This window comes from Bombus pyrosoma, linkage group LG15 (assembly GCF_014825855.1).
Source record: "Bombus pyrosoma isolate SC7728 linkage group LG15, ASM1482585v1, whole genome shotgun sequence".
In the NCBI taxonomy this organism is placed as follows: domain Eukaryota; kingdom Metazoa; phylum Arthropoda; class Insecta; order Hymenoptera; family Apidae; genus Bombus; species Bombus pyrosoma.
Window position 1 is genome coordinate 11,212,805 of NC_057784.1, and position 21,311 is coordinate 11,234,115.

The following is a 21,311-nucleotide window of genomic DNA, read 5'->3' on the forward strand; positions in this document are numbered from 1 at the left end:
AAGTTGGACGGAACCGATTCAGACGGAACAGATCAATTTCTTCTTCAAGAGTTACTTAAATGAAATCGACTCGAAGGTTCGGGTTTAATAACACGGAATCGAGTTTTTCACGATCGATACGTATTTCCGACCCATTTCCGACCGACGGAACGCCTGAAAAGATATCCGGCAGTGATAGTTTCAGTTTAACGGGCGATCCACCAGTGTCGATGTCGATAGCTACCCGATTTCGGCGACGAGAATGCACGAATCGATTATTTTGATATTCAACGGACGCCGATTCTCGGACCCGGGAACCTTTAAACTGACGATGGGAAGAGCAGAGAGAAATTTCTCGGTATGCTTCGATACTCCATCTACGAAACGAATTTTCTTCGAGATCTACCGCGAAAGTGGTAGAGAAATTTAGACGCTTTAACAATATGGTTGAAAGTCAAAAGTCAATAAACTCCAATGATGTTTCTTCGATGAAATTTCACGTTGAATTTATTGATTCAACACGTCTCTTTCTAGATTCGTTGCAAAGTTTAGAAATACCAGGAGCGAAATATTCAATTTTATAGAAAATACAAGTTAAATTTGATCTAGTTAAGAAGCAAATTTTGATTTTACTTCACATTGAAATAAATAATATATAATTCTACTAAATATAAATATAGAATTGTCTCAGAGCACAAGATACCAAATAAATGATAATGAGGATAAGATTCCTTATGTATTCTTGATTCAATTTACGAATACTTATTACACGTACTGTAAAATAGATTTATCACATTCCCAAATATTTCAACTGTTATTTCGTAGGTAATTATTGAAATCCACGATCAAAGCCCAAAACTAATATCTGCTGTAACAAAATAAGATTCATTAAATTAATAACAGCCGTACAGTGCAACCGAAGCTAGGAAAGAGATCAGTTAGTATTAAACCAAGTGGAGTCGGACATTCGATATTTTACATCTGTTCACGTACTGAACCGATTATAAAATCCATTCAATAAGATCTCCATATTTTCTCACGGTACTATAAAAGAAATTTCATTCGAAAAATAAGTTTTACGTAAAATATCAAAAGCAAAATATTTAGAATAATAATATTTAGAAATATTATAGTTTTATAATATTTAGAAAAGAAAAAAACAGACATATTTTTATCCAAGGTTCAATATAACGTAAGAACATGACATACGAAACGTCCAAAGTGAAGTAAAGCAAGTACTATTTACGATATCTATAGTACGAAAGAAATTTCTCCTTCTTCCTTTTTCTTTTCCTCTTTTTTTTAAATATAACAGCGTACACAAACATTTAAATTTTCATAAATATCTGCAATCTAATTATGTGTTAGTAAAGTATAGCGCATTTGAGCGCGATTTTTCAGTTTCGTTTCAGATAAGCGTCCACTCGTTCCATTCTCCCGCTGTTTAACCTCAGTTTTTGACCTTAATTTGAACAACGTTGATCTATATTTCCAAGTCTCATCTGCGAAATAAATCAGCCCGGAAAGGGGCAGAGCAGAGAGGGTTCAAATTGAAATCGCGTTACTGGAGAATTTTTCACTCGACTATGCCTGTGGCTGGTTCTAAATTATTCCACGCTGCGTCCATAAAGTCTGGATGGCCCATAACGGGAGCAGAAGGCACACACGCCGATCGATATCGTTCCAACGGGACAAAAGGGGGAAAAAGATCGAAAGCATCGTCCGATCTGTCTGTGTGATCAGACAGTTTTTCGATTTACGCACGCCCGTACCGAAAACAACGTTGATGTCTTCATCCAGGTTGCTAGCGTTCAAGACGATACATTTACAAGAAAGCGGATGTACGGCCTAATCTACGTTGTGCCACCATCTACCTTAAAGATAGCTCGAAAGGTGCAGCAACAACCTAAAAAATACACTGCCTTCTTTTATATCGGTGCGTGAGGATGGAAATGAGCGTTTGACAGATACGATATATCGGCATCCGATATGCATCGTTGTCGTTGAATTGAAAATAGTTCAGTATAGTCGCCAAGGAAGCAAAGAAATAGAGTTTATTTAAAAGAGAAGGAAAAGCAAGACGAACAAAATGAAAACTCTCGATTCGTGAATTTGTAATCTATGTATCTTTGTCTATTTGCTGTTGTAATTTGAATAATAATTTCTCGAATTCGAAAGACAATTTCGTTCAGAGAAAATCGATGAAATGTGGCGTGTTTATCGAGACTTTTGGGGAATTGAATGGTCGGAATGATTTTTACATAATATTCGAGAAATTGAATATTTGGAACATCTAAAAGATTGAATAATTAGACCAGTTTTTGAGTCATTCTCTCTCTTTTCTCTTTCTCTTTTTTTCTCTCTTCTTTTCTGCGCAATTTATATACATAAGCGTATATAATGTTTCATGATTATCGCATTAATGTAATTTGGAAGTTGAGCTTTGGAAAAGAAATTTTACAAACTATCCCCAATACCATTGGTAATAGTTCACTAACTAAAAAACTGCGAAAATATGTAGATACTAGAAAAATGTCGCATTCTTATACGTTCTTTTTATCGCTGTAACGTAGGAATCAGAATTACGTCACGACTGAATGTGTTTTCATCGATGGTCCAGATCAATATTCAGGTCAAATAATTATCAGGCTTTCTGTTGGGTACCATTGACGTCAAAATTCAAGCCCTACGTGAATGTTTAATTCATGAAGGATGGATGTTTGGAACACGTGCAAACAAAGGAGAATTACAAAGCACCTTTCCACATCCACAAAGGATGTGGATGCTAAACGCTTGATACTAAAATTCTCGCATGAAAACACGCTCCGTGGTGATTTGTTGCTAAAGAAAACGATGTACGTCAACTCTGAGCCTCTCGTTTACTGAAAATTGAAAGCCTTTGAAGAGACGCGTATAATGTTAACGCGAAGCTCCCCTGGACGGACAGAAGGAATACTTTATGCCCAAATGTCAAGTAACAATTTAGTAGGTCCACTCTTTCATCGCGATCAACTCGTCCAGGCCACTCTATAGCAATTTCTGTCAAAAATTCTCTCTTCCTGTCGTCCAGTCTACGCTATCTATCCTTCTGTGAGGTCACGTTGACAATTATTTACGACTACCTACATTGCCAGTTTCTCAACTTACATATTCTTTCTGCAATCTCCCAAATATTCGAATAAGACCGAAACAGCGGATTCTCGGCTGTGTATTAAGTCCTCGGCGGGATTTCGAAGTCGTTCGAGGAAAAAATGATTTCGTCGATATTACAAATCGTGTTCCGATCGATCGAACAACTTTCAAAGCTTCCAAATCGACTTGAGTGTCTCAGTTCTCGGAAGGTTTATATTTTCGATTTTACGAGTCGCAACAGAAGCCGTCGTTACAATAAAAGAAATCCTGACCATGGACACTTTATTTGCAACTAAACTGTTTCGCGTTGCTAGATTACTTTTTAGATTAAACGTGCAATCAAATGAAATGAGATTTTTAATATATTGCAAATTTTTTCAAACATTCGTATTATATTCATAGAAATGTACGATTCATTAAATAATAATATCTTTTGAAACAATTCTAATATTTTCAGAATTACAGGATTCGAGTACATGGTACTAGAATTTATTTCCTCCTTAAAATACGATACAAAATACTTAAGTACACAAATTAAAAAGACGCATTTTCAAGACCCTCAACAACAAATGTTTCAACTGAGAGTAAAATACGTACAACGAAAATAATTAAATAAACCATATACGTCAGCGTGTAGTCAGCATACGTCCAATCGATGCACTATCGTCCTAAATTTTCTCTATAAGCCAGTCAGATCCGTTAACTCATATCCCGAATGGAATCGAGGGCAAACTCCGAAGCGAACTCCGAAGCGAACTCCGAAGCGAACTTCGAAGCGAACTCCGAAGACAACTACGACGATAGCAAGTCATATTGATTCCTCTGAGCGAGAATGTCTCGGTGTGACTAAGGCCTGTGTATATCGGATATACTGCAAGGTTAGTCTAAAGAGATAATATTGCCTGCCACTAACAAAATATTGGCGGCATGCCAAATGGAAATAGATAAAAGGCCCGAAGGATGGCGAAATCAACCCTCCAACTCTCTTTCCACTCATCATCCTTTATCAAATAGACAAATATACGCCCGTATACGTATACTGAGATACGAGATACGTAACATTTTCCATATGCAGTCGCACATAACGACCAAAGTGTGCGACGGAATGTGCCATCGCCTTTTCTAATGTCACATTCTATCCGTTATAATCATGAAACCGTGTATACCCACCGTTTACTTTCACGAGGCAGCTACCGATTCAAACCCTTTCGTACTAATTTATTGTTACATTGCAGGGGATATTGCCGACGGCGTCATTACCTTCACGCCTGTTTCATTAATTTCCCAGAGGAAGTTGGGCACATAATTTTCAAACGGACTACGCCTGAGAATATAAATTTGAACTGCACGGTATTACAGGTGATAATACTATGATATATACTATTTCTTCAGTCTCGTTGGAAAGTTTTGCGTTATTTCTTCCAGATATGCGATGGACGAATTAACGCGACCGTGACACCATACTACAGGCACATACACTCGTGTGTTCCATTTGGACATACGGCTCAACTATGTATATATACGGAGAGTTTAGAATGGAAATAACTCTCTTACCTTTTTGTTAAATTCGTCCTGAAGAATTTGCTTCTCCTTGTCCAGCTCGAGGCATACCAAGGCGTCGAGTCTTTCCTGAGTCGCTACGTCACCCGATGATTTTAATGCTGCCTTGAGTTTGCTCTCGTTGACCGTCTATAACCCGACAAAATATAAAACACTTACCGATTTTTACACTCGAATATTTGAGTGACTTATATAATACCTTATACTAATATTTACCCTCATTTTTTCCAATTCCTTTTGCAAACCATTCACTTTGTTATACATGTGTAGAACGAATAAGTCAAAAGCGTCTTCGTCGATGGCCAATTTTTTCTCGTGAATGTTGATATCGGGGAAGAGTATCTGAAGTTCTTCGTTGAGATTTTCACGGGCAGTTCTGACTTGCTTCCAGTAACGCTCGGCCATATTGCCACTTTGTATTTCCATTTCGTACTTTTTCTTCGCTTCGTCCACATCATCTAAGATTTTCTTGATATTTCTTCGAGCGGCAGTTTTCATGTGTGACGGCGCCTCGAATTTAGGGTCGTCGATTAAATTATACATCTTTTTCAACGAATCGAGTGCTTGATTGGCATGGTCTTCCGCCTCTTTAATGGCCTCCCTCCTCTTCTCCGTTGCATCCTTTAGTCTATAATTAATAAATAAAAGTTTCTCATTTAAGAGAACATATAATTACTTTATTATTATAAAGTAGTATGAATGAGAAAAAAATACCTGTTCCAGACAGAGCTACCAACGGTGGCGTTAACACTTTCTACGACTTTTATCACATCTTGATTGTAATCTTGAATAGCACACGCTGCTGTTTGATAAGCTGCAATAGCTTTGGACGCAGTTTCGCCAGCAGAAGTTTCCAGTTCGACCAGATTTACTGGCATCAATTCCTCGGATACATCCTTGGCAGGTGGCTGAGGTTTTTCGGCCACTGAGAACATAGCATACACATTCATCTCCTGTTATGTAGAAAGATAAAATTTGGTCACATAGAATTACACATTTAAAGATCTACCGATTTCGATTTCTTCTCCTTTTCCTTTACTTAATCTTATTTCGGTATAAGGTTCGTCATTAGGTGGTTCCTTCTTATCAATGAGTGGTACAAAAACTGGCTTTGGTGCTATAGTACACATGTTATTATTAAATGTTAGTAAGCAAAATAGTAATTACCTAGTTCCTGTTCTAAATAAAACAGTTCTTTTTATGTAGCATAATTCTATATCTAAGGCGATTAAAAAACGAAGGAAAGGAAGAAATGGGCTCAGGAATTATTAATGGGGCTCACGTATATAATCTTCAAGGTTCGCGCAATCTAATCTTTTCTGACCTGATTCTTTTTGTGATTCTCCTCCAAAAATGGCACTTAATAATCTAAAATAAAAAGAATACTTAGATTATTCTCGGTTATTACGATATAATTTACATTATAATTTATATCACAAATTCAAATAGTAATAAAGTCCAACTTACGTTTGCTTTAACGATTCAAAGAATGTACGTATGAATTCAAAATAGGATGATTCCTCCTGAAAGATGATCTGAATTGTTTTGTCCGTACCAGGTGCCCAACTTTCAAGATTTGCACGGAATTCCGGGTTATGCTTTGCGTAAAACAATACACCCGATGCTCCTATTGCCACGGCAGTTAGAGTTAACAGTGTTCTCGAGCCTCTACTTTTCTCGCTTTAATAATAAACATTGCAAATCAGATTATACTTATTTAACAAACAAGAAAGTTTATTAATTTGTGGATAGAAAGCTTATAATCATTTATATATTTACGCTACATTCTATAACATTTGTTTTCATTTTTAAAGACACATTTCATATTCAACATCTTTTTAATGAAAGAAGATCATAATTTATTATGTAATACAATGTATCAATACTCTCATATAAACCTTGAATACCTCTTTGTTGAATCTGTGGAATACCTATGTCCAGATATTCTGGATACAAGCTCCGCATCCTTGGAAAATCTAAAACATACGATACACACAAAATGACACGTTGAAATATATCATATAATCGGTATGAATATATATCACATGATCGTTCAAAATGTATAATTACATAATAAGTTTGCTGTAAATGCTAATGTAAAGCGTCCAAATATGAAATTTACTGAATAGAATATCTTGTCAAATATAACCTAACCTGCACCTAAATGGGAGTTAAACTCAAAATACACATATGTGGATTGGATAGCATATGTAAACTTCCACTTGATAAAATGTATTACGTAAGGATTCAAATAGAAACAATAATACAAAGTATTTTTCTCTTCTAGAAACAACTCAAACGATGACAAGTTTGACAATTGTGGAAATGTGTTTAGAAAACAGGCGGAGAAATCAATTCGCTTACCTACATTCCGGGTCGTATTTAATTCGTGCACGTGTCTCGTAACATCTAGTTGTCAAATACAGCCTAGAAGATCCATGCTTTTTGACCTAAAAGACCAACAGTGGCGGTGAAATCGTCTGGAATTATGTAAGCTCCTAAATATGAGCCATCTTGTCACACGAGGCGGGCAACCTTGGTCTTTGCAGGAATATTCACTGACAACTTGCGAAAACATCGTCATCGTATTATGATCACGATTTCTCATACAGATCACGAGTTATGTCTTCCCAGAATAGCAGCAAACAACAACGAATTATTAAAATATTATCACAGGAGACAATCGCGACAGTAATGTCTAATAGCATAATGTGAGCGACAATTTTCTATAATCTTTTTGCATTTTTCGTTAAATCTGTGTAATGCAAAATCACCAGTCTCGCAAGTACAATTTCTTACTTTTTACTTACTTTACGTACCCTATTTAGACCGTTGCACGGAAATTTTAATCCAATTCGGAACATCTTTCGGGTGGCCGGTTAGGCAGCCAAAGGAAAAAGGGAACGACGGTACAAAACAGCTGGTTACCGACGGAACTAGAGGAAAAGAAGAATGTTGCGTATTCTTAGTACCGCTATTCGAGGTGCGTAATAGGTATTTCCTTATGACTTCATTGATATTGCCCTCATCTACATCGAACGATAATTCGATGGCTTCATTTTAAACTATTATTCGTTGAAATTCGATAGCTCGTTATGCGATAATCATTGCAAGCTCATGCATTATAGGTTATGTTTGATTAGATCAATCAACCATTTTGATTCTCTGACAAACGGAACACGGTGGAATTGAAAACAAGCGCGATTATTAAACTGATACGTATATGTCTACCAAACATGTCTTGCTTTACAATTTAAATTAATTTTATCATGAAATCCTGTGTCTTGATTATTGTTCATGTAATTAATCTTTATCTTATATCGATATTTCAGATATTGTTTTGCGAGACAGTGTTGTCAATGTAACAAGTTCTCTGATCCCTAAACAATGCCCTGTTACACAATGTATTCAACATAGATTCTTTGGAGCGTTTTCTTCTACAATAAATAAATGCAACGATGTTGGTAACACTAAACAAAAGCCAATATTTGGGTATGTACACTTATATATATATATATATATATATATATATATATATATATATATTATATATATACATATATATATTATATATATATATTAATCTGATATCAGTCATTGTCAGTCACGTAATTAAACTTAACAGCAAGATACAAGTTGACAGCGTTATACCTCCAATGCTAGTAACTACAACAACTTCTGCAAGAACAGTTACAAAATATTCTAGGAGGAAAGGTAAAAGAAAGTCTGTGAAAGCTGTGCTTGATAGGTTCTATAGATTAAATTGGTAAAATTTCAATATGATTTAACATTGTAATACTTACTGTTTAGTATACTACGCAATACATGTTTATTTAATTATAGGGGCATATGGATCAGAACTTTTGCTGGACGTCATAGAAGCTTGTGGAAAAAGTCTCAGAGAAACAGATATAGACTGAGACAGCATGTTTTTTGTAATGCAACGCAATCTACTATGTTGGACAAAATGGTAACAAGCTATTGGAAAAGACCGCACTATTATGTAGATGATCCTTATAACCCATATCACAAACGCGAAGAGTTTCCTTTCACAAGAACCAAACCAAGACCATTCTAGATAATACAGCTTGTATAAACTTTGCTGAAAACACCTATATTTGGAAATAAAAGTCTGTTCCCGTGTATGTAATTTCCTTGAAAAACTTAATCATTTAAGAAATTAATAGAAATTTAAGAATTATTCCAATTATGTAATGTAATCATTCAATCTCAAGTAATATTACATAAACTGAATAAACCTCGATTATAAAAGTTTGAAGAAGCATAATTTAAGTAAGTAATGGTTAAAATCTTAATAGGTTGACTATCATGGTAGTCGCCAGTGACCGCGCTTATTATGGCATCCTGATGATCGCTGGCGATCAGCGTTAAATATTTTAGAGTAGTTAAAATGAGATGAATATCATTGACTAAAATAATTTTTAATAATGTAAATAATTGAGTAACACTGTTACTCAAATGAAAGTTGTATTATGCTACTATATTGTAGCTCTTAGGACACGGCATACATACATAAACTCATGTACGGTAATAATTCGTGGCCTATTGAATCAGAATCAAATCGATCGTCGGTTACTTTTGAAGGTGAATCACATTTTATCAGGATCACGTGGTTTCCCCTGCTATAACTCGACGACGCTAGAGTGGTGCAATGTGTTCAGTTGTAGTTCGCCTTTCGCGGCGAGTACTTCGTATTTTTTTTTGTTCTCTGGTGATATCTTCGTTCTTCTTTCCACGTCTAGGATCAATTCACAGCATTGCGTTTCTATCAAGCCGATAAGGATTTTTATCGGCAAGAAAAATGCCTTTCCGTTGTAAATTGCGTTTGATTAGCAGAGTCTGCTTGGCCTTTAAAAACTCGTGCACCGAGAAAAGCAATTCGCATTTCGCTGCTAGCATAACCAACAGGAACTTCTCTATCAGTGGCACGGTCAACATGAGGTGAGTCGAAACATCTAACTAGAACTTTAATCGAATTTTTAATCTGGTAATACTCTAAAATAGCTTCTTTTGTTCTTTTTTTTTTTATTTTTTTGTATAAAACAATTACATTTTGAGCAATACTCTGAAGTGATGGAATTTGGCGCGACATTTTTTATTGGCCTATGCTTTACATGTTTTTCTGTTTATTCTTTCAGACACGTCTAGTTTTAAGCGAATTGATTCGCCCATTCAAAAATGGCTCACGGTGTTAATAGACACTGTTACGTATTTGCTTCGAGATAATATGGTTTACTTTGGTTCGATGACTTGTTTAATAGGGACAAGCTTACCAAAATATAAAAGACGAATTTATATACAACTGATGTGTTTTAAGTGTTTTTGATACTATTTAGATAATAATATATATTATCATGTTTTCTTCTAAATAGTAAAGAAAAGTTCACGAGAATGATTTCACTAGACGCATTTTTATGTTTCAATAAACATGTTAGTATCGATTTCTAAATCAGTAGGGCCGTTTGCCGGTTAATCGTATAGAGCCAATTCATTGAGAAATACGATAGTTTATTTGACTCAAACACCTGAATACATTCGATTACATGTATAATTATGTCATCGGCACTGAACAGATCTGAATGTATACGCTCACGAGGCGCTTTCCACGCTGAACTTAGTCGCGTGTACATATACACATGCCAAGGAGGGATTCGATACGTTTGCATAAATCGACATCATTTTAACACACTGTTAAACTACTTATACTGCAGAGATCTCGGAAAGAAATCTCGCGAGATAGTACAGGATCTAGGATACTGCTCTCACCATCACGCCATACTATTATTTTGTTTGTATATGACACTTTTGGTCAACACGCGTGCTTAACTTTAAGATTCTATTGAATTTGTGAAAAACAACCAATCAGGCCCGCATTCCTTCCAGACGACTTCTTTCCATCCTTGTATTGTACATGAAACACCAGTGATCCACGCGGGACATTTTGTTCGAGTCGTATGATATTTTGGTTATAAAAAGAAACTAGATTGTGAAATACTTCCTGATATCATCTATCGGTATACAATTATGGCGTCTGTTTGTACGCCGTCGGTATATGCACATCATAAATTCCTGAAATTTGCCCGACTCTACGTTGCATTGTGAACAATAATGCCAGAGTATGCAGTCACTTGCTGTGATTGCAATAAAAGAAAGTGAAAAATGTTCTGTTTTAAAATACAATTGAAAGTGAGCGTTTAATATATGAAATTATACAATAATTAATTTTACTACGTTTTTTTAGCTATTTCTCGCCTAATCATGTTTTCTAGCGTTAAAAAATTCGTAATTAATACATATTTTATTACAATTTTATGTTAAAATCTTTTTTAAATACAGGAGCGATATTTGCTGGAATTGTTTACTGGAAATAAAATTAGATATTGTTCGTTTCTAACTATCTTTTGGAAATAAAATGAGATGTTGTTCGTTTTTAATTAATGTTAAACGAATTTAAGGTTCACATTCAGAGATTGATTAATTCGTTGTCGTCTTATCGTCTTATCGTCTTATCGTCTTATCGTTATTTATTGATAACATTTTTGTTGAACAAATATTTATTAATAACTTTTACGCATAGATTTGGTCGAGTTGCATTCAAAAAGAAATATGTTTGATTGAGAGCTGTATTTACCTCATTGGAGGATTCAGTTAATATTCTTATTTAATCAACCTCTTCAAATCATCCGACAATCCATCAGTCTCGATTTTCGTTGTTCAGCTTTCCAAGATCGACACAAAAATTGTGCTGTTCATATGTTATAAAATATTACCCCAACATTATTGTTTTTCATTATGAGATCAAACAAAAAGATTTTCACACTTAGAAGAATTCTAAAGTAAGAGAAGGTAATGGCATTTCTCCTACAAAAATTGATAAATTAGTTAATTTTATGGATATGAATTACTTCTATTTATTAGAAGTTAAGTGCAATCGTTCAGATAAGTTTATTACTTAAATAGGTTTATTTGGTTATTTGCCTATTAGATTGATTATTAATTATTTGATTTATTATATTCGTTGATTAAACAGATTTAAACAGTTTGATTAAATAGGATTACTTTAGTGGATATTATTTGAATCATAAATAAATCCATTATTATACACATATTTATTCTTCATCTTCCATAGGTTTGTGCAATTCACCGGGAAAGATGGCGGACCTCAGCATTTGGGGGTGCAACTTGTCCAAGGGGGTGACATAATCGCCGTTTCCGCTGTGGACTCGCGAATTCCTAATACAATGAAAAAATTTTTGGAAGGTGGCGACGACATGTTGAAAAAAGCCAAAAGGTAGGTGTGGAACGATTCAAAATAATCAAGAGGCCATAATAATAAATTGAGCCGTTTTTACGAAATATTACGCTGTACAAATGAGCATATCGAAAAGAAAAAAACAGAGATATCATGTTGAGGGACACGCGATAATTTACACATAAACAAGTCGCAGCTGGCTTAGAAGAAGATTATGATGGATCTTCGATAGGATAATTTAACTTTTTGTATGTATGTTACATGAGGATTAATTAAAAGTTCCTAAGACATTAAACAAAAAAAAAAAATAAAATAAAATAAAATATAGGGAACGTATGGTTATTAGTTAAAAAATATATGAAATAATTTCCAGAACATCCAGAATTAGGTTAAAAGTTGTTGAAAAATTACGAAGTATAAAGAAAGAAAAGAAGGATACGTACTCGCATATACTTCAATATATTTTTCAATAACCACATTTGAGAATGATATTCTGATTACGATATTCCGTTCCATTTCATAGCTGATCATTTTGTTCCCAGGGAAGACGAAGTGAACCTGTTTACCATGGTAGAAAGGTTTGTGCCATTGAAAGAATTCAGTGTGAAAAAGATTCTTTGCGCATCATTTAAGCCCCTCTAAATTAAGCTTCTGTAAGATACCATTAATCCATAGTGTCTGTCTTTTTCTCTGCGTTTGTGTAAACAATTCCCCATTGTTCGTACTTGTATATAATTCACATATCATACTTATTTATTCTTTACCTATATTTTACAAATGTAACTATATTCTACACATCATATTTCAGAAATATATTTATACGTAGATTATAATTTTGTATTCTACAGATCAATATGTTTGAAAATTTCGAATACATTCTGTATTCTGTCTTCAGAGAAATCAATTTTTATTACTTCAGAAATAAATGCCCTATTTTTTTAATATATACGTAGAATGCATTTTTAAATACTTATGTATGTCAAATTTAATGGTTTCAACATATACATAGAATACTTCTTTTAATACATACGGATGTTTCCGGTAACTGTGGACAGTTTATATCCTGATGTATTGCAGATATGAAACATTTTTTACATGTGGATTGCATAGTATAGGGAGAATATATTTTTGATAAACAACAAAAAGGCTAACCCAAATCCAATAATTCATCGATGATATTCGCTTTTAATTGAGTTATAACGGACACTTTTTGTAGCCTCGCGTATACACGTTTAACGGGGCCTTTTAAGCTTGCCTAACTCTCGTTTATAAACATAACATAAACGGCCGGTGGCCGGCAACTAAACTGACACATATGCTACCACAGACGTATATCTATAGACAGAAATACACTGTAGCGGTATTGGTAGTTTTTGGCGAATATCTTAAAAAATAAGCGAGTTCACTCACTCTTTATATGTATAGGAAAAAGTTATTGAAAATATCGATTTCTACAATGTATCCAAAAATAATTAAAATCGGACGATAGGCAATGTTTCTATAGTCTCGCGTAGTTTTCTTGTAGGAGGTTGCGTGAGAACATATGAAGATTGTTTCCTTAAACTGAACTATATATCTCTGTTTTTACATATATATGGATTCCTCGGAAAGTTCCTCGTCAAAAAGTTTTAAGGTACAATATTAAAAAAATTAACAATCCGCGAGATATTTTAAATTAAAATTCTTCGTCCACTGTTATCGGTAAGATATAAAGAACGTTGAAGATCTGTACTCCGAAATTTTTACAGCTGTGCTGAATATGCAGTACTGAATAGTATATAATTTTGTAATCTGTTGTTTAGTCTTTATTACTTTTTAAAATTTTCATAAGCTTTTGTATTTTTTTCAATTGCCATGTAATTCCGTGCAGCATGTATGTACGTATGTATGTAGATACGATTTATTATCAAGTACCTAAATTTCCCCAAATTACATAGCTAATTTTTATTGTAAAATGTTGCTCTATTTTCATCGATAAACTGTATCATCATAAACATCTATAAATAAACTTCAAACAATACTACAAAATTTAGATAAACTGAAATTTGGATTTTCGACGTTATAATTAAACTTCTGTTATTATCGTCAATTCTGTATATAAATGAAGTCACTGGGCATGTATGGCCGTAAAAATGGTAAAACTTCGAATAGTTTGTGATCTGTGATTATCCGTGATCTTACGTGATTATACTACGTCTGTGCCTCTTTAGTTTTTTTTTTATTAAGCAAAATTAATATCCACGAGGTCGCGAAGTCTGAAAATGAGGATCGTTTTTTCAAGGAAATATTAGTTATGTGTGACGTCTTCATGGATCTTAATCTTTCATAAAATTTGTTGTTCTTAAACTATTGTATAGTTTATTCTGTATGCATTTGAATTGTGAAATTCAATGAAATTCAATGAAATGGAATTCAATGATAAAGAAATACTGACTATTCTCCGATGTCGATGATTTTTGGGGATATGTTCTAAAACTCAATTTTCTTCTATAACTGGCGGTCTCGCTTAATCTCCGAGATATTCACAAAAAAACTGCCGGTACTAGCACATTCAATTCTGTTTATAGTTTTTGTGCGTCTGTGGCAGCGTTACCATTGCCGGTTGCCGACCGAATAAAACGACACCTAGACTAAACCTATATAAACTATAAACAAAAGATAAGAATTACGTTCGGGTTACGTGTTATTTTGTCTGGCGGCTGGTAATCAATACCGGCGCATCGCTGCTATAGCCACAAAACTATCGACAGGGTTCACTGTAATGGTACCAACAGGTTTTTGCAAATAGCTCGAGACATATGAGATGAGACCGCCGGTGATATACATAAAAAGGGTTGTTCAAAACGTTGATTTCTACAACATAGCCAAATATATATTTAAATCAGCGAGGATGTAACATTAGTATGTTCACCAATCGAGGAATTGTTGGAAAATAATTATGCGTATCATTGCGCTTTGTGAAGTAACAAGTTATATTTCGTTCTGAATAATTAAGAACGATAATAGTATATTGCGCGAACGTTACTGATCTTCTCAATCTTCTAATCTGATCAATCTTCATTTGTTTATATTCTACATTCGTCTTATCGCATTGCTGAGCTTGCCCATTGTCCCTTTCTACCACAAGCCAGACGACATAAGAAGACGCTATCTTACTGACTGATTGATCTTGCAACACTTGACATTATAGACAACAGCATGTGGAGATTCAACTTGCATGTAGAGATTCAACTTGCATGTGACGATAGTTACGCTAAAGCTGCGTAACGGTTGCATACAATCGTTGCGTACCATCGTTGCATGCGTATCTGTATTCCGTATTCCATATAGAAACTATGGATTCGACATGTCGCGAGAAATAGGGTCTCAGTTCTACCCGTGATTACAGTGAGTTCACCTTTTGTGCTAGTATTTAAATTTTTGTTTTACACCAATCAGAGATAATTTTTTTTACATATCTTTTTCTATCTTAATTTTCAATATTAAAAGCTAAAAAAATACGCAGTATACAGAAATATAGCTGAACTAATAGAATAACAAAAAACGTTTCAATCATATTGAATCAAAAATTAATAAAGCTGAATGGTGGTGGCGGCGGCTCGCCCATAGATCGACGCGATAAGCGCAAAGAATTGATCCCGCTCATGTCGAAGATCGTCGAAAAGTGACACTAAAAAGGTCATAATTTTGTGCTACCTAAAGCGAGGTTTAATTTTATTTCCTATACATATTACGAACATATAACTTTACTTTCTTCGATTCATCCTTCGACTTTACTTTCCGAGATGTTCATAAAAATACTTTTGCTAATTTTTATCTTGATGTGGGTTAGGTTTGGGTTAGGTTGGGGTTATGTTTACTTATGGATATGACCATATCTATAATAATAAATGTGTTTGTGCCGCGATATGTTCATATGTCTTATATTTCAACTTGTAAACAAAGAGGGATAAGAAAGAAATTCAACTTGCTAGCTTAGCCATGCGAGAGCCACGAATACTTATACATATAATATCAACTATTCGTAGATGAATTTTTACCAATGCAATGCCTGTATATTTTTTATATTAACAGTCAGAATATTCTTCGTTATTATTCTTCGTAGTAAAAGATATTAAAATATAAAGAAAATTCGATCGTAAAAAAAACACAATAACCATCAATAACAATCATCGGAGCGCGAACATGGGAGCTTATGCAACTAAGATATGTTAGTTGTACAACAAAGAGAACTCCATCAAAAGTACTCCATTCAGTAGCCACTACGTGATGCTAATACCAACAGACAAATAAACAAACAGGCAAAAATGACCAAAATTATTTTCTTTTTGAGCCTGTTTTGTTTCGTTTTATTTTATTTTATTTTATCCTTTTCTTTTCTTTTTTATTCAATATACAGACAGGAATCGTACTCCCGACAACAATTGAAATCAAAGAAGTATTGAAATATATCATGTCTTATCTTATCTTTTCTTACTTTTTTTATTATGCACCTTTTTTTCTATTCTTATAACTTGTTAGTGTTACAAAAAATGCATAGTCGAAATAGTAATTGCGCAATGATTAATTACGTACCTGTATTGATATAATTCAGTCATTGACAAGACAGTCTTTGTAATCGAAACTATGTATACGATTAAATAATTTCTATATCCGTAGATGTGCAGGAAGACGATGAGGTTGCTTAAGCTAATTTGAGAAATTATTCTTGGTATTTTTCCTTAATTGGTTGCAGGTATAAAAAGATAATGTATATAAAGCAGTGTGATGTTTGATGTTAGTTATCCGCAGGTAGAGTTGAGCAAAATATCGTTCGAGTAACGGATATCTAATGAAACTCGATGATCTATGCCATTGAACTCTTATTTCAGTTCTGGAGGGATACAGTCAATTAATATTTTTATGGTCGGGTGCCTTTAGAAATTATGACAAATGTTTATCTATTTCGAAATTAAACTAAATGCCTTTTACTTTAGCACTTGTAAGTTTAGTTGCACGAAATTTCATTTAGAAATAGTAATAAATATCAACAACCGAGGGCATTTCTTCTTTAAATTTTTTTAAGAAAAGGAAAGGAGAAAGACTAGAAATAAATAATAAATTTGATTATAATTGAATAGAAAGCTAATCTAATTAGAACATAGCCCAATTTTGCCATCAGAAAATGATTCCCAAACGTATCTCCATGCTGAACATTAGTTTAACTATTACAGAATAGTGGCAGAAGGACGCAGCGTGATACCAGAAACGGATGTGACTTTCCTGGCACCAGTTACAAAGATGGACAAGTTGGCGTGCGTTGGTCTAAATTATAGTGGCCATTGCGAAGAACAGGGAGTATCGACCCCGGAATCCCCTGTAATTTTCAGCAAATTCCCTAGCAATATCATTGGACCACGCGATAACATCATGCTTCCGTCGATCTCGGAGGTAGGTTCAGGAACGACGGAGGAAACGCATTACCGAATCTACATTATTCTTGCGTAGCCGTGATCGTTTCTATATTTATAATAGTCCAGATGATCGGGTAATAAAATTAAACTTTCGAACTAATTATAGAAAAATTCACGTGAAAAAAGAAAATTCATGAGGAAGTATATAATTTAAATATTGGTATGCATTACAATATATATATGTCGGGTTCACATTATGATTAGGATTGGGGTTAGGGGCGTGAAACGAATCTTCATTTGGATTAGGCATTGTTGTTATGCAATAGAGAAGATATTTACTAGCACAAATATGAGTATTATAGAATTTGACAAGTAACCGTGGTAATTAGATACTCGAGATGATAATGACAATGATTCTAGGTTCAATAACGAATCCGCGGTCAACGGGATAAAAAAATGCGCTTTCTTCCAAAGCCAAAGTTGTACTCAACTTGCTTGTCTACGGTATAAGTATTACTGAACTAACTCTTTGTTAATAGAATATCCACCGAGCGTAAAGACGCTATGTAACTCGCTAATGCGACCTTACGAGAGAATGACTTTTCGTCACGATGATGCTGCAGAGGAAAACCATGATGGGGTGTGTCTAAGGACAGGAGATCATCGAATTCATCGAGGAAAGCTTTGGTTCGGAAAGTGAGGGAAAGGGACGTCGTTGTTAATTGGTGAATTTTTGTGTTGGTCGTTGGATAAGGATGCTAACTGCCCTTGAGAGAAAGTTGCTAGTGGGAAGCGTCGTTCGTGAGAAAAGCAGATTTCCCGTATCTTCCCGTAGTAGGTCGTAGATTTAGGGACTGTTAGAATAAAGACTGTTTGTCCGTTTGGAGGACCTTAGTTAACTAAATCCTAAGATTTATAGCGGGTCCTCAGGCTAGCTGAACATGTACTGTGGAGATGCATCGATATCTGGTAATCGTCTTGATCGAAGAATAGGGTCTGTGTGTGGCGAACCACGGGACAGAAACCGTTGGAATGTTTACTGTCGTGTGCCGCTACAACTATTTCTTTTAAGCAGAGCTATAGAATTACTCCATACCTTTGTTAGGTAAAAACTTTCATCCCGTGACCGCGGCTACGTTCGGCGACTGATTGTCGCCTTGAGCCCAAGCTTATTATCACAAATCTCGAACAAATACAATCAGATTGAATGACGACAATTGCTTAATTACGGCTATAGTAGAATCTAGATTACAGTATTAAGGGATTTTCCCAAAGTTCCAAAGGGAAGACTCCGGTGTCCTTTCATCTCCGACATATATATAAAAATATGAGATAGTAATGGAGAAAATTGATTTTTAAATGTTTCGAATAAAGAAAAGCGAAATGATCGATAGGAGCACTGTTTGTGATTGTATAATGAGCGAACAATTAGATAACTATTAAGTCCATGCAGAAATGATATCGATTCTTATCTAATCGCGACGGTTTACCTATCAACCATCTGATGCTGTTATATAAAATACTAAACGCAATGTTGTTCCATATTTATTTATTTCACTGGTGATTATTTTGATAGAAAGTTGATTGGGAGGCCGAGCTGGTGATAGTAATCGGCAAAAAGTGCAAGGCATTGAACAAAGACGAGGGAGAAGAATGTATTTTTGGTTATACGATAGCGCAGGATATCACAGCGCGAGATTGGCAAAAATCAAAGAGAAATGGCGGTCAGTTTTTACTTGGTAAAGCTATGGACACATTCTGCCCCATGGGACCAGCTATTGTTACCAAAGAAGCCATTTGTGACATTAATAATCTTTCAGTCAAGACGTGGGTGAATGGTGATATCAAGCAAGATGGAAACACAAGCGAGTTAATTTTTAAACCTCACGAAATCGTCGCATATATTTCACAGTATGTACTAGACAAGAACATCTAATATATCTATATTATTTTGTGCAATACGCTAATTTTACCATTCAAAATTTGTTAACTTGATTGTTCCATCGAATGCTTGTGTTTTTTTCAAGGATCTTATTACATAATCGTGTGTTTCAGATTTATGACGTTATTACCAGGAGACGTGATTCTAACAGGCACGCCAGCCGGCGTGGGATTTACCCGCAAACCACCTGAATATTTACAGGTAGCTCGCTAATCAGTCGATGATCCTTTTTATGATATCAAGCATTCAAGTATGGGTATACTTTCCCCTCGAACGTAGTAAAAGTAAGAAAGCGAAAATATACTCGTAATATGAAATTGAGTCGTAAATAACCAATCCCCGCATTTCAAATTCTTAACTAGGATCTTAATATTGCTCGTCGACGACAGCCATACTGAAACGATTAACTTTACGTTTGTAAGATATTTATACACTTTTTACTGAATTTTCTTTTAGCGCGGGGACGTCCTAGAAACAGAGATAGAGGGCCTAGGTCGTCTGAGAAACAAGGTTCTTTGATCTGGCGGCGAGTGGAACATGTTCGTGGGGAACGTACGGGAGAACGACCCTGAAGAATGATCAAGCGTATATTACAGGAATGAGGAACCGATGTCACAGGGCCATGGGCAAATCACGATTTCATTCTGAACTGTTTTAACGCGCGGTAACACAAGGAAGGGACGATATAATATGAAATTGATGTCAGTTTACAAAAATAGTAATAATAATTGAAAGAGAGAAAAGTTGGGGATATATCGCAATTTTCTTTAAAAAAAAGCCTAAGCCTAGCCGTACGCATTCAAATGTCTCAATAACAGTATACTACTTCATCGTGCATCATATTTACATACTTTACAGATTTGTACAAGTAGAGCGAGATTGCCTGTAAAAATATAAACTCGTATAAGTGGTTTTTTATCGACCGATTGTTTTTTATTGACCTTTATGAATTTGTATAAAAATATTTTCTGACAAATTCGTCCAATGATGATTCTCGTGGACTACTTCTTGTTTCTGGAGTGTTTCATGTTACGTCCCGCGCCCCGCGCGATCCGTAGCGCGAAAGTAAAATTGATAATTTCTTTCAAATCAAGGTAATTTAAAGCGCGTATTTGAAACCGTGTTTACAGTATTTGAAGTGAAAGACAGTTAAAGCCACTAAAAGCTGTATCTTGCGACAACTTATCTAACCATGGTTTTATATTTACCTAATTATGTTTTTATAACGATATTAAGACAATTTGTATTGTAAACAAAGTGGGCAGTTGAACAAACGTTGGGGATCTTCCCAAACACTTTCAAAAGAAAGACCCCGACGTTTTTTCATCTCCGACAGATATAGATAAATGAAGCGACACAGAGAAGTCAGCAACAATAATTACCGTTCGTCTATCGAGAATACAATATCAATTACCGTCTGTCTATCGAATATAATTAATTACCGTTCGTCAACAGAATAATTACCTTCAACCTTCAGATTAATAATTTGAAGAGTTAGTTATCATTTTGTCTCTTTTTTTACGTGGAGGAAATCCCCACGGACGCCAGGCCGCTTCTGGGAAAGCGGCGTGGTAGTGTCGGACTCCAACCGGCTAAAACCTCTACGATGACCGTACCTGATGCGGTCGAGAGAGGCCCGAGAACCGCTACGAACGACACACCGAGCCCCCTCCGCGCACAATGAGACATCCCCTCATGATGCGGTGTGCGGCCATGTCAAATCGCGCCTCCTCTTCGGAGCCACCGTGCAAAGCAGTCTGGTTCCTCTACCCCTCCCTCTCTACTCCTCTGCTTGGTGGCTCCGAGGCGCTGAACTACCAGCGCCTAAGTTTGAACACCACCGGGGGGCGCGGCGGGACTGGCGAGCCTCGCCGAAGTGTATCCACGGCCTCTGCCGCGCCTTCACCACACGATTCTCTCGGGGTGGGAGTCCCGTTCTCTCACCCTCTCCGCAGCCTCCTTCCGAAGCATGACCTTCTCGCAGAAGGAGATCACGGCCCCCCTCCCTCTCTCGCTCATCAACAATACCTCA

The 21,311-nt window shown here is 35.5% G+C and overlaps 3 protein-coding genes and 1 long non-coding RNA gene across 18 annotated transcripts in view; 3 read left to right on the forward strand and 1 right to left on the reverse strand.

The window, feature by feature from the left end:
* LOC122575908 (MICOS complex subunit Mic60) overlaps window positions 1–7,620 on the reverse strand; it is an 88,705-nt gene extending 81,085 nt beyond the window's left edge. For 9 of the 14 annotated variants that reach the window (XR_006319587.1, XR_006319586.1, XR_006319585.1 and 6 more), the window contains exons 1-9: window positions 7,482–7,618; window positions 7,036–7,121; window positions 6,570–6,647; window positions 6,139–6,351; window positions 5,954–6,039; window positions 5,681–5,788; window positions 5,386–5,596; window positions 4,888–5,299; window positions 4,666–4,800 (exon numbers count right to left, since the gene is read on the reverse strand). Coding sequence is in view for 10 of the 14 variants with exons in the window: in XM_043745405.1 (XP_043601340.1) it covers window positions 4,666–4,800; window positions 4,888–5,299; window positions 5,386–5,596; window positions 5,681–5,788; window positions 5,954–6,039; window positions 6,139–6,351; window positions 6,570–6,647; window positions 7,036–7,121; window positions 7,482–7,535 (1,383 nt within the window). In the remaining 4 variants the exon portion in view is untranslated. Of the gene's footprint in view, window positions 1–4,665; window positions 4,801–4,887; window positions 5,300–5,385; window positions 5,597–5,680; window positions 5,789–5,953; window positions 6,040–6,138; window positions 6,352–6,569; window positions 6,648–7,035; window positions 7,122–7,481 lie in introns of all 14 variants that reach the window. The other 5 variants (XM_043745400.1, XM_043745399.1, XM_043745398.1 and 2 more) reach the window with 5 other exon arrangements.
* Window positions 3,610–4,654, forward strand: LOC122575915. The gene is made up of 3 exons (XR_006319589.1): window positions 3,610–3,989; window positions 4,347–4,461; window positions 4,537–4,654. It is a non-coding gene; the product is annotated as an uncharacterized LOC122575915 (long non-coding RNA).
* On the forward strand, window positions 7,517–8,816 carry LOC122575912 (39S ribosomal protein L35, mitochondrial). The gene is made up of 4 exons (XM_043745413.1): window positions 7,517–7,654; window positions 8,004–8,163; window positions 8,297–8,437; window positions 8,515–8,816. The coding sequence occupies exons 1-4, from the start codon at window positions 7,624–7,626 to the stop codon at window positions 8,747–8,749; spliced, it is 567 nt and encodes a 188-aa protein (XP_043601348.1). The 5' UTR covers window positions 7,517–7,623; the 3' UTR covers window positions 8,750–8,816.
* Window positions 8,817–9,342: 526 nt separating this feature from the next.
* LOC122575910 (fumarylacetoacetate hydrolase domain-containing protein 2A) lies at window positions 9,343–20,201 on the forward strand. 2 transcript variants are annotated; one of them, XM_043745409.1, is made up of 7 exons: window positions 9,343–9,633; window positions 11,822–11,983; window positions 12,487–12,522; window positions 17,158–17,374; window positions 18,914–19,248; window positions 19,393–19,480; window positions 19,736–20,201. In XM_043745409.1, the coding sequence occupies exons 1-7, from the start codon at window positions 9,494–9,496 to the stop codon at window positions 19,796–19,798; spliced, it is 1,041 nt and encodes a 346-aa protein (XP_043601344.1). In that variant the 5' UTR covers window positions 9,343–9,493; the 3' UTR covers window positions 19,799–20,201. The 2 variants fall into 2 exon arrangements, with proteins under 2 accessions (XP_043601344.1, XP_043601346.1); XM_043745411.1 differs by lacking the exon at window positions 12,487–12,522 and having other exon boundaries at window positions 9,344–9,633.
* The last annotated feature ends 1,110 nt before the right edge of the window (window positions 20,202–21,311 follow it).